Source organism: Dipodomys spectabilis, unplaced genomic scaffold (genome assembly GCF_019054845.1).
Source record: "Dipodomys spectabilis isolate Male_0828 unplaced genomic scaffold, ASM1905484v1 ptg000017l, whole genome shotgun sequence".
Classification (NCBI taxonomy): Eukaryota; Metazoa; Chordata; class Mammalia; order Rodentia; family Heteromyidae; genus Dipodomys; species Dipodomys spectabilis.
Window position 1 is genome coordinate 13,982,061 of NW_024870694.1, and position 14,190 is coordinate 13,996,250.

Consider the following 14,190-nt stretch of genomic DNA (forward strand, 5'->3'; position numbering starts at 1 on the left):
TAATAACTGCAACCAAAATAAGAGTCATTTCTTGGTCTGACACTGGTGGCTTACACCTGTAATCCTAGCTACTCAGGAGGCTGAAGTCTGAGTATTATGATTTGAAGCTAGCCCGAGGAAAAAAAGTCTGTGAGATTCTCACCTCTTACCACCCAAGAGCCAAAAGTAGATGCATGACTCAAGTGGTAGAGTGCCAATTTTGAGAAAAATAGATAAGCCAGAGTACAGAAGCCCTGCACTGAAGCCCTAGTATCAGCACAAATAAAAAGTCACTGCTACTTTGTGGGACTTGAACTCAGGGCCTGGGCACTGTCTTTGAGCTTCTTCACTCAAGGCTAAGAGAGCTCTACCACTTGAGTCACAGCTCTACTTCTGGCTTTTTTGGTTGTTAATTGGAGATAAGGGCCTCAGTGACTTTCCTACCTGGGCTGGCTTTGAACTGTAGTCCTCAGATCTCAACCTCCTGAGTAATTAGTCTTACAGGCATGAGCCATCAATTCCTAGCTTCTCTGACATCCATCAAGAAACAAAAAGCATTGCTTCCATATCTGCATTCACATTAAATATATTTATTGTCCTTCTGTCTCCCCTTATTTATGGTTAGTTCCCTGTAATTGAACAAACATGTTTTTTTTTCTTGTATCTCCCTGTTTCTTGTACAATATGCAGCCTATGAAAGAGATGGAAATTTACTTATTAGATGTCAGTTGAAGAAGTGTACATGTGAAGGAACAATTGAATAGATAAGTAACGAGAACTTTAGGATATTTGCAGAGATATTATACTTTGAGACAGCAATAGTATAGACAAATTATACCAATGGCAATTGTATGTTAGCAATACTAAAGGGAAAGCAGCAATCATCTAGTAGAAAAGTGCTATATTTCATGCTGCATGAATTGATATTTGAAATTAGAGAGAGAACTGACACTCCTACAAAAAGGAAGATTCATTGAGAAGCTGGTATTTAAACATGCCTTTTGGGGTAGGCTAGGTTCAGATCAGTCAAGATAAGTAGGATTACCTAGACATAAACATGTCAAGAATACTGCAAGTAAAGCCAGAAAATTGGCTGCTTAGCAGGGTGCCTAAGAAGCAGATGATATTTCTGTGAAAACGATATTGATCCTCAAGAAGGTTTTTGACATATTTTGCTTACACCTCATGCATTGGTTTTATTTGCTCACTTAGGTTGATATTTTGTTCTTATAGAAATATAGTACAAGTTTATTAACAGTTTTGGGAGAATTTAGGAAAGCATAAAGGATAAGAAGCTACTTGTTTAATTCATTCTTCATATGGATAATTCACTGATACAGAGCCCTTCCACTGAAAAGAAAGCACCTGTAACTTACCCTAATCATAGTTGCTATCTACACTTAAGTTAGTGAAGTTTCTTCTTGGTTTTAGATGATAAATACATTGACCTAACTTGCTAGTTTCTTAGTAGCTTATATGTTGTGTTTGTTGCTTTCTTTCAGTGAGAATATAGAATGGGAGCACTAGACATATAAGTTAGAAGTTTTGGGCTCACCCAACCCAAAACTATGTCCAGTAGTTTAGTCACACCTGTCCCCTCAAAAACTAAATCTAGAGGTGAGCCATTCAGGAATAGTCCTGTGATTTCCCAACTCCAGGGATCTTGGCTGTAACTAGCTTTCCATACCTGTCTTCATAGTGTGTTTGTATGATTTATTAGATCCATGCCCTGCACTGTTACTACAACAATGCACATGGCCCTGGATATTCCCTTGGATGATGCTATCTCACCAACATTCTTCTTATAATCAGAGGAGAAATGAAGGAGGTACAGAGATCTGTGTGAATTTTCTTTCATGATGCTTCCCTATAGCTGCCATATGATGCTTACACACACTGGACAAAATTGAGATAGAGATTCATGTTTAGTTGCATATAGCTTTTATTCATTTTTTAAATAAGTTTTTATTGTAAAAATACTGTACAGAGTGGTTACAGATACACGAGCAAGGTAATGAGTACGTTTCCTATCAAGTATTGTTGTCTCCTTCTTTGTTTTTCCCCTACCATTCCTTCCCTCCCATCTCCACAACTACATTTCCCCCCCCCCAAATTGTAAAGTTTGTTTTTCAACATAGTGTCTTATACATCTCAGTGTTGCAATGGGTCAACCTGTATCCCTATTTAAACGTTTTGTTTTTCCCCTTCCCCTCCCCAAATTATACCAACATCAAATACAGTGAAAACAGGGGTTATACCATAGGGGAAGAACATACAAAGCAACAAAAAAAATCACATGGCACATTATAAATACATTAGAAACAATAGCAAGAAAGAAAAAACCACTTGTAATTTTATTCTTGATGGTCACATAAAAATTCATATTCATATTTTAAGAGATAATGGTGGAGCCGGGCGCCAGTGGCTCACACCTGTAATCGTAGCTACTCAGGAGGCTGAGTTCTTAGGATCACGGTTCAAAGCCAGCCCAGGCTGGAAACTCCGTGAGACTCTTATCTCCAATAAACCACTAGAAAACTGGAAGTAGTGCTGTGGCTCAAGCGGTAGAGCGCTCACCTTGAGCTGAAGAGCTGAGGGAAAGCGCCCAGAATAAGAGTTCAAGCCCCATAACTGACCAGAAAAAAAAAAAGAGAGAGAGAGAGAGAATGGTAGAATGGTATTGGACAGCTTATAACTTTTGCTTTCCTCTGGAGCCTTCTGTACTTAAGAATATCTCTGATTTTTTTTGACATTTTCTGGTTGTTCATTTTGATTTGATTTTCTTAACTAATACTTTGTAATTATTTCCTTTTTGTTCTGAGGTAAAAATATAAAGTCATTTCTGAGTCGGATTCTCTACTTCCAAGGCTCTTTGTCTCTTTCCTTTATGAGACTAAAAAAAAGGTGGAAGTACAAAGAATGATGCAAATCACTTCTGAAGATAAAAGCTTAACTGGGTTTTATATCCCAGACCTTTTAACTCCCTGCAATTGTCTTTGCCATTTGTTTAGAGAACAATGTATCCTTGTTTGATCAATATTAGTTAACAATTTTATAAATGCTTATTTTGTCTAGGTAGCGTTTGAAGCAGGCCTTGATTATTTTTCATTTTTATTCCACTTATAAGAAGGAGGCTTCAATAGTATCCCTATTTATGAACATTGGAAATGAAGCACAGAGACATTATGTAATTTGGCTCAAATCATGCCGTTAATGAGTGGTAGAGCCAGAATTTAAGCCAAAACATTCTGACTTGAACAATCCAGTATTTCACTGCCATGAAGAATAATCTGAAATCCCTCCAAATTTGTGCTTGTACTCTACACAGAGGGTAATGGGCCCCTGGTAAATTCTTTTGAAAAAATGTTTGCCTTTTTAATCTGGAATATACCTATCCTTTATAAATGAAAATCCTCCAAGATTAATGGAAACCTTCATTCTCTTATAATTTGCCTGATGCACACAAAATTGGTCCATTTCTTTATACCTCATGCATACTTTGATGTTATTATAATACAAAAAATGTGAACAACTAGCCAATAATTTTCTATGCAGTTGTATTTTATATCATTAGGTTTTCATTATTATGAAAGATATGTGAAATTATATTAGGTATTATTCTGCTGTACATGAGACCTTCATTCCTGCCAGGATTGCAAACTACTCTCATTACTTCTAGTAATACTACTCCTATTGTCTTGCTCCTGCTATGTGCAACTTTTCCATTTATCACTTGCTAGACCAGTGGCATACATCTATTTCTGTAAAACCTCATAACAGAATTATGTTATTATTTGTTTTATAGATGAGGAGAATAATAATTAAAAGCAATTAAGTAAGGTATCCAAGATTATAGGGCTATAAAAATACATAACTGGGATTACAAACCAGGAAGCCAGATGTCTGTGCTAGATACATAAGTATCTAACCCCTACTCTGTCCTGTTTTTTAATCCAAGGGAATTCTATGAATATGCAAATACTCTGGAAAGCTCGTGACAGCAAAGCAGAAATCGCATACAATGATGCAAAGTGCATAGCAAGCAAATTCTATACCATGCCAGTCTGAGATGGGTATAGGAGCTATCATAAGGAAAAGACATAAAACAGATAATGTATGCCAGGCTCAAACTAGCCAAAAGAGAATTAAAAATGCATTGCTTTCTACCCCCCCCCCCTTTGAATTCTAATAGGCTTCATTAACTACTCTGTAAAAGAATTTGGACAAGGATTTTTTAAAGTGCTTTGGCAAGTGATATTGTGTCACAGTCTTTAAAAACACTTTGCATGGAAGTATGCTCCCTCATGGAATCTAGCTCTAGATGTAGCTATAAACTATTCTGAACACATTCATTCAGTCAATTAATAAAATATAGTTTTATGAGCTGTTTCCATCATGGTTGAATTGTGGCTGATTTTTTTTTAAAATTAGGGTTGGGATGAAAGCTGTTCTAGTATGTTATTTAAAAAAAAAATTTAATTGTATTCTTTGCATAGACCAGTTATACAGAGTATCATTGGAAGACACTTTTAGACAATAAATAGTAAACAAGATTTCCATAAGAAATTAGCCATATTATTGTTAAACCAAAAAGATTGTTGAGTCTTTTAGTTGGGACTCCTAAAGGAGTTATTGTATGCCAGGTATGGTGGCTCATGACTATAATACTAGCTTCAGAAAAAGAAGGAAAATGAGATCAAAGCTTGCTATCGCAAAGGTTCTTTAACCCAACTCAAAGACAAACCTGAAAAAGGGAAAAGAGTGCTTGGCTTATGTTCTAATGTGTTTGCCATCAAGCAAGAGGTCCTAGGTCCACTCCTTAGTACCGCAATAAGTTAAATAAACAATGAAATCATCATAAACCTGTAAGTCCACTACTAGTAATGTTACCACCTCAAGGGAATGCAGTACTGCTTGGGAAATAAGTCACCCCTTAGTGAAGGAGAATTGGACCCTCAATAGAGGAAAAGCCAAAGTAGATATTTTTTTTTAACATCTTTGCCCATACTCTAGTCCTAGTGATGATTGCATATTTGGATATCAAGATTCCCCAAATTAAACTCTGCCAGTTGGAAGATCTTTAAGCCCAACATGGATAACATGATAATAATTATCCACCAGCCCATTTCCCTTCACTCTTTCACTCCCATCCGGTGTTTAGAAGGCAGTGGGTGTTAATGAGGGGTTGCAGAGAGGCATCTATTCAGACGGATGGATAGACTTGATATTTAAACCTATTACTATATACCTTGCCCATCAACCCCTGCTTACATGGGTCTCCTCCCTTGGAATCTAAGACAACAGCACAGTCTTTGTGATTCCCAGTTCTGCCCTTTCCAAGTATTGTTCACCCTTCATAGAAGCAACACCCCCAGAATTAAGTGTTTTCTGGGTGACCTCCCCCTCTAGCATCAGATAGATACAAGCCAAAGATTCCTTCACAAAGGAAAAGATACAAACTCCTCCTTTTCCTCCTCCCTGTTCTTTAAGAAGCTCATTACTTAGCTCCAGCAAGTGATTGAGTATTCAGAGTCAAATTTCTTCTCCTTGATAAAGAGTCTGTGCACTTTCCAAGTATTTAAACTTCATGAGTTCTAAGAAAAAAAAAATGAAAAGGTATTTCAGAATTAAGATCGTATGTATCAGTGGAGAGCTGTCTCTACAAAAGTATTAAGCTTGGAATAAAGAATATTAATCCATTTCCACCAACTTATTTTTGACTGGGAAAAGAGAATCTCTCCCTCCCTCCTTTGCGCCCCCCCCCCGCCCCATACACTCATAGAGCACCTGCAGGGCAGTTTCCTTGTTAGAGCTGAACTGTTGCTTACTATCAGACCTGAGTTAAGTCCCTGCAGAAAATGGTTGTTGGTTTTTAGACATCAGTATTAGAACCATCTTGGTGTATAGTTAAAAGCTCTACTCTTTGACCAAATCTTCAAAATGAACTGATTTGTTAAGCCTGGGTATGACCTAGGTCTCTACATATTCCAAAAAATTGTCTCAGATTTGAGAAGCTACATTGTGAACTGAATTTGGTGTTTCTGGGCTTTACTTGGTAAACCTGGGACATAGGCAGTTTAAACTCATTCATATTTTAGTGGTCCCTGTATTAGATTGAACCAAAAGCAGTAAATTGTGTATTTGAAACCATGAAATGAAACATATTAAATATGTTACATTTTAAGCCATCCAACAGTTCTTAGATAAATATGTTTTCAGGTTAGGTTAAATTACTATACAGATTTATTAGAGAAAATGCCCAAATTTAGGGCTAAATGAATAACTAAATGTGTAACCTGGTAAATACTTAGTAACCAAGAAAGAAGTTCCGATTCTTTTGTCTAATTTTTAGCAGTGATTTACTACAGATTTTTTTGTGGTTGTTGTTGTTTGCTTGATTTTTGGTTTTTGGTTTTTTTTAACCAGTCCTGGGGCTTGTGAACTCAAGGCAGGGCACCGCTGTACCTCAGCATCTTTTGTTCAAGGTTAGCACTCTAGCCACTGTGCCACTTTTGGCTTTCTGTGTATGTGGTACTGAGAATTAAATCTAGGACTTCATGCATGGTAGGCAAGCTGCCTACCATTAAGCCATATTCCCAGCCCGTGCTAAGTATTTTGAGAGTATAACTTGTTTTCTGTAACTTCAGCCATCTCTAAAGATGAAATCTAAAATTATAAATTCTACCCATTTCCTACAAATAAAATGAAGATAAGATGTTGTAAAATAGCAAAATTTCTCAAGAAAAGTTTATCAGATAAGATGCAAAATGCTATATTCACTTTTATCTTCTGGGTTGGAGAAGTGAGGTTTTTGTTGTTGTTGGTGGTGATTTTTGTTTTTATTTGTTTTGTTCTGTTTTTGTGCTGGTCATAGGGCTTCAACTCAGGACCTGGGTACTGTCCCTATGCTTATTTGTTCAAGTCTAGTACTCTATCAGGTGAAGTAGGAGCTCCACTTTGGGCTTTATTTATTTTTTAATGGTTAATTGGAGATGAGTCTAAGAGACTTTCCTTCTTGGACTGTGTACTATGATCCTCCTGAGCAGCTAGGATTACAGGAGTGAGCCACCAGCACTGGCTAGAAGTGTTTTGAGATGTGGCATTGAATCAATGGATCAATTGAATCATTTAATCAATAACAACTTAATTTGGAAGAAAATTAATTATCCTTCAACAAATGAATAATCATTCACCAAAGAGCATAACAAATCAGGAGCCCTGACCTTATAAAACTCTAATCGGGAGGACAAAAATGGTACATTTATTTATTTATTTATTGGTTGGTTGCTGAGCTTGAACTCTAGCCTGGGAGCTGTCCCTGAGCTCTTCAGCTAAAGATTAACACTCTACTACTTGAGCCACAGTGCCACTGACATTTGATAATAGTCTCATGGACTTTCCTGCACAGGCTGGCTTTTAACTGTGATCCTCAGTTCTCAGCCTCCTGAGTAGCTAGGATTACAGGTGTGAGCCACCAGCACCCGACTATTTTGATATTTTTATTTAAAGTATGTGGAAAGAGAATTAAATAGTTTATATCCCCAAATTCCCTTTTTGACTGAACCATCGTAAAAGACAAAGTAAGAACAATGGAGTAGATTGTACCTCCCTCTCTGATCCTGCTGACTGTTTTAATTACAGAAAAGATATTACCTTCAAATTCCTTGTCTCTTTTCTGTGTGGAATATCTGTCAGTCCCTGACACTTTTTTCTGCAAATGTTTATAATTTATTCAAGTCAACTTTCTTACTGATTTCTGAATTTGTTTTAATAAAAGTTACCTACCTTTTCCCCACATATTATTCATCCATATTTCCTTTCCTCTTCTACACTCAAATATTGCTTTGGCTTTCTTCATAAATGAAGGTATAGATCATTTTGTTTTTGACATCTCTTAATCCTTTGAAAGATATATTGACAAAATACTGAGCACATTCCTCTGGCATATTACTTCTTACCAATACCCATATTACTTCTGTTCCAATACCAATTTTTTTGCCATTCCAAAGGGTTTCTATACCATCACTTAAAATCTCTTACCATTCATACCAAAGGGGTTTCATGAGACATTAATTAAGATGTGAAATTGTTTCATGTTAATTGCCCACACCTTTCTGAGATCTGCTATCAAGACAATTAAATATCCTTTATGGTACATTAACCAACAGAGCAATCTAACCTTTCCATGTCTCAGAAATTATGGAGGGCCAAGGAATATTTGATTAAACTGGTAAGAAGAAAAATATGAATCATATTTTATCTTCTTGTAATGAAAACTGATAGAGGATTGGGATACTTATTAGGGTGTAACATACAAATTTCGCGCAAAACAAAATTTATGTTATCTGCATTTGCAAAAAGACCAAAATGTGTCAGCAACAACTGCAGTGGCTCCAGTGGGTGCCTATTAGTTCAGTCATCTTCCTAGCTCGTTGTTCTTTAACTACTTTTGGAACAGAGTTACACATTTATGACCAGGAAGGCCTGGGTCATAATCCTCCCATTTGTACTTCCTGTGCTGCTAGGATGATAGGCATTCATCATTTCACCCAAGTTTTTGTTTTTGGTTAAGAAGAGGTCTTACAAACTTTTTTCCTGGACTGACTTCAGTGATCTTCCTAATCAATAGCTCAATATCTGCTTCCTGAATAGCAACGATTACAAGTATAAGTACCCATATGGGATTAGTGATTCTTGATCTATCATTTGTTTGTCTAAATTCTTTAACTGCTAAATTAAGCTCCTCCAGAACAAAAGATCAAGTCAATTATCAAAGCAGTGCCATTACTGAAGTGTTTCCTTTGTCCTTTCTTTCTTTTCAGGCTATTTCAGTTATGCGGTTCTAATTACATTTTAAGTATATGTCTCTGTCTCTGTCTCTCTCTCTGTAGATCCTCCAGGTTGATTAACTAAGAGCGTGGGAAGCTGCTTTATGGCATATACTGGATAAATAGATTTTCAAGGGAATTAGTCATTAATTCCTCTGAGTTTCCCTTCGCAATAACCTGTTTGTCATAATTCACACAAATAAAAATATGCTTTATATGCTGGGTGCTGGTGGCTCATGCCTGTAATCCTAGATATTCAGGAGGCTGAGATCTAAGGATTGCAGTTCAAAGCCAGCTCAAGCAGAAAAGTCTCTGTGAGACTCTTAACCTCCCATAAAATACTCAAAAAAGCTAGAAGTGGCACTGTGGCTCAAGTGGTAGAGTTCTAACCTTGAGCATAAAGAGGTTCAGGGACAATGCCTAAGACCCATGTTCAAATATATATTTATATATATACATATATACATATAAAATATGTATATATAAATATATACATGTATAATATACATATGTATGTGTTTTATAAATAAACCGTTTTTCTCATAACTGAAATTATTTTTATTATTTTGCTCATAACTGAAATACAGGTAACAGCAGTTAGATTTGAGGACTTCTAGATTCCAAAAGGAACGTCCGTAAGATTTTCTAGGTTTGATAGTAATCATTTCAAATCCCCAAAAGACAGATTGTTGAATTACTAATTTGTACAATTTGCAATTGTCAGAATCAATTCTCTAAGCTAATCAGTCAGCTCTGTATCCTCTGCTACTTCGCCAAAGGCATTTAAATCCTTTGAGGAGATTGGAAGAATCATCCAGTGAAGTCATTGAAATATTTTTAAATCTGACTTGAAAACATATAGTGGGTGATCATGTTCTGTAAGACACTTCACGTATTTTGCTAGTGTGCTTTGTACTACTCAAAGGGCATTCTGGATATTGCTGGCTTTAGCAGCACCTGGGAGGTCAGTGAAAATGCAGAATCTTAAAGCCACCAGAGAACTTCTGAATCATAAGCAGCATTTCAGTAATCTCCTAGATAATTCAAATGGGCATAATGCTGAATAGTTTCTACTATATGCTGAGTAGGTGCTTTTTCATCATTGAAGTGGTCTCAGGGATGTTTTCTTTGTATTCTCAGTTCTCTTTTAGTCTAGTTTTAGATTTGTTAGAATACCTTAGGCCAAAACAATTCATCACCATGTTTTCTGAATTCTGCTATCTAAAATCTTAACAAATAATCAGTCAACTCCTCCATCTTAAGTGTCTTTGGTTGCTGATTTTATAAGGGTTAGAAAACTAATCCTCATAAAATGTCACTTTTTAGTTGGGAAAATAAGTTCAAGTTGACAAAGTGACTGAGCCCAGTTTTGGATCCAGTTGTTATGACTCTTAACATCCAAGCCCAAAGAAGAATGTTGGAAAATAACATCAAATTATTAAACCTGAGCCAGACACTGGTGGCTCATGGCTGTAACCCTAACTACTCAGGAGGCTGAAATGGGGGCTTAAAGCCAGCTGGGGCAGGAAAGTCTGTGAAACTCTTATCTTCCATGAAGCACCAAAAAAGATAGAAGTGGACCTGTGGCTAAAGTGGTGGAACACTACTCTTGGGCAAAAACGCTCAGGAACATCCCAGGCCTTGTGTTCAAGCTTCAACAATGGTAGACACACACACACACACACACACACACACACACACACACACACACACACACACACCATTTTAGTGATGATTAAATAGATAAAGATGCAGACTAGATTGGCTATTTGTTCCTAAATCCAGGATGAAAGTAGCTTCTGCTACTTAAGTGTCTTACAGTCACATTTTGTCTATTTTGTAAAAGGCTAGGAAGAGAATTAATGCATTCAGTATGCGGATTGATCTTATTTAATGAGAATGACTATGAATTGGAAAACAGTTTTCTTTCCAAACTATCATTGAGGAACAGTAGCTTAAGAACCTGACAAAAAAAAAAGAAGAAAAGAAAAATAGAGGGGAAAAAAGGAACTGTTCATATAGATGAGAACTGAAACCTCATGGATACATATTCACATTTATTACACATGAATAACTAAAAGTTTATGGACTTTGTACCTTAAGTGAAAAAATTGAGAGCAATCATGGAAATTGATTTCCTTTTCTTCTTCTCTATAACTCACTATTTACCATTCCTTTCACAAGAAATCCTAAAAATTTGACAGAGGAATGTCAAAATGCTCACAGTAAGGTAAAGATTAGGAGCATGTCAGTCAACATTTCAAGGCTATATGTCCTTCATTTCTAACTCAACAAATATCCTGTTTCATTGGTTAGGAGATTATAAAGACTCAAGAAACAACTCACATATCTGTACTTCAAGAAAACCTAATAATAGATTGTGGCTAAATTGCAGTAAAGGGAATTATGTATATTCACTAGGCTTATGCCCAACTTAAAACTCTTTCACAAAGAGAAAGAGATGACGATGAACTATCTTCTTAAATCAAACTTGCAAAGTTTACTGAAGTGCTCTGTAATTATCCTGTAGTCATTGCTGTGATTTTGTCTTCCAGTGTGTATGTACAGAGAACCATCACTACATGAAATTGGAGAAAAACAAGGGCGTTCAAGGAAAAGTTCTGGAACACCAACCATGAATGGAGGCAAAGTCGTGAATCAAGATTCAACATAGCTGAGAACTCTGCCCTTCTTCCCTCTCCTTCCTTTCTTTCCTCTTCCCTTCCTTGCCCCATTTCCTTCCAAAATCCACCCAAGAGAGAAAAATAAAATGGCATCGCAGGACCTAGTAGCTAAGATTCTGCACTCAAAATCTTCCTTTGTGTAGGACAAGAAAATTGAACCAAAGCTTGCCTGTTGCAATGTGGTAGAAAATTCACGTGCACAAATATCACATTTTAAAAAGCAATGGAAAAAAATAAACCAGGACTCCACAAACATTAAATTAAGCTGTGTTGTTATTCATAGAGGGCTAATTGTCATGAAGACATTACTGTAAATAAGATTAAATAAAATTTACATAAAAGAAAAGGATTTTAAAGAAATGAACTTGAACTCAGAGATCAACGTTAGACCTTAAATCGCTCAAACTCTGGAAAATGCTGTGATAATATTTGTTTGATTTTTTTTTGTATTTTCTTTGGACATCTGGAAATAACATATGATTATATCCTGTAAACCTGGAATTTTTTTTTAGCCATGAAATCAAACCATGTATGAATTATACTCTTCTAATGCCTATTAGGTATGTAACCAGGAATCATTCAAAAACGTTTTAAAAAATTACTGTTGAAGATGTTCAGATTGGTTTTTGTAAAAGAATAGTCAATCACTAATAGCTGATTTAATTCCTTTATATAGAGGTAGATTCTCCTAGGAGAATATCCTATCTTCTCAAGGTATTAATTTACAATATCATTTTTTAAATCATACAAAAACAAAAATTCTTGTCTTAAATGCTAAAGTAACTTCTGGATATCCTCCACCATTGCTATGTCTCTTTGGTGAGGCCCAAGTTACTTGCTCTTCTGATTTGTTCTTAGTTTTTTATTTTGTGGGCACTCTTGAGAGTATAGGTGCATGTCTAGCTATCTTAGAGAGTTTGGTACCATCTCTTGCAGAAGGAACAAAGAATGATTGGCTTTACATAAGGGAATAAGTCCAAGGAAATGGGTAAAAGCAGATTACATTTGCTTTTGTACCTAATAAGAACTGAAAAATACAGACTATATGAGAAACTAGGAGGCATGGCTGTGAGACTCTTAACTTACTATCTTTATGAAGCCAGTGGCTTGTTTGTTGATATCTATCCACGTTCAGTCCATATGTATAAGTTTAGATGACAGTAAGTCTATCTTGGAGAAGATAAAAAGTTATTATACACTGAATTTTCAAGGAGCATAGAGAAATGATATGTAATTAACAATTGTGGTTCCAACAGACAGAATTGTTTGAGTAGCTTGAAGTAGCAAAAAAGAACTCACTATAACAGTAAGCAAACACACTGTTAGGAATACTAACGTATTAGAAAATATCAGCAAAGAAGTGAATGTTATACAATTGCATTGGAATAAGTAGATCTACATAGCCCTACAAATCAGGAATGGTGTAGAGACATCCAAATTAAAACAATAAAACAAAACAGAATGCTAAAATTGTATGCAGATTTATGGATATTATTAACGAGAAGACTTAGCATGTAACTTCTCCTATATCTCTACTGTCCAGCATGTATTATTCCAAATATGACTCCCTAAAATATATACACTTTGCAGAAGCTCTAGGCCCTCACCTCAAACCATGCCACCAGTTGCCGTATTCTTTCAAGGTTGACATAGTGTCCCTGGCTCTACACAATCATTATTCAATGTGCTTCTTGTCCCTCACCAAGTATCCTCTTTTACGTTCTCAGTGGGTAGCAGGAAATGAACTGGGGGAATTTGCCTGAGTTGAGAAGAATAAATGATATACTTGTAGACAAGAATTTTGAACACATTTGCAATGGATACTTGTTTAATCAAAATATCTGGAAAATAACAAATAAATACATTTAATTTTTTTACAAAAAGGAATGTTGCTCTTTAAGGAAAAGAATACCCTTGTAAATACACGAATCTGGCTGTATATTCCTTGTCACTGTTGATTTCACTTGACTCTAAATACACTTGTCACTTTCAGGACCAAACAAATTCCAAGCACAAAGCCTTATTTTCTTCAAGGAAAATAAAAGAACAGAACTTTTCAATAAAATGGGTCATGGGCTGTTTTAGCATGAAATGACTGGAGCTTTGTGGTAAAGCACATATAATCAACCACAACACAACTGACAGCGTCACAGGTAAAACAAATATTGGTGTTCACAATCACCCATTTCACTGGCAATTTCATGACAATCTATATTTAATCTGGTTGATTATGAAAAAAAGAAAATGATACAGATATGGATCTACAATAAAATACCTTCTCTATTTTCTATGGTTGCCCATTGTTTCTTGTTTCTTGTTTATACACACATTTACTTCCTTCTGAATAGCAGTTCAAGTGGACCTTCCTAACTACTCAATTTACATGATGTTTTCATTAATATCATGGCCATCAAAAGTTCATGTAATGAAATGTTTCAAAATTATCTTTCTTTGATTTTCAAATCATTTCAGAGAATATGTAAGAAATCTCACATTTCTTTTACTCCTAAGTAAATGACAATAATTGTGGTTCAGGGAACAGGTAAATATTTGCTTAGTTAATGATTAAAGTTTGTTTTGGTTTTGTTCTGTTTTTGTTTTTGTCAGTCTTGAGACTCAGGCCCTAGACACTCTCCCTGAGCTTTTCTGCCCAAGGCTAGTGCTCTGCTACTTTGAACAGTTTTCTGATGATTAATTGG

At 35.8% G+C, this 14,190-nt stretch overlaps 1 protein-coding gene across 2 annotated transcripts in view; it reads left to right on the forward strand.

Moving 5' to 3' along the window:
• Positions 1–13,779, forward strand: part of Fgf12 (fibroblast growth factor 12) — a 345,963-nt gene extending 332,184 nt beyond the window's left edge. For both annotated transcript variants that reach the window (XM_042668367.1, XM_042668357.1), the window contains exon 5: positions 11,363–13,779. In XM_042668367.1, the coding sequence (XP_042524301.1) occupies positions 11,363–11,481 (119 nt within the window). In that variant the 3' untranslated portion in view covers positions 11,482–13,779. The remainder of the gene's footprint in view (positions 1–11,362) is intronic.
• Positions 13,780–14,190: the final 411 nt, after the last annotated feature.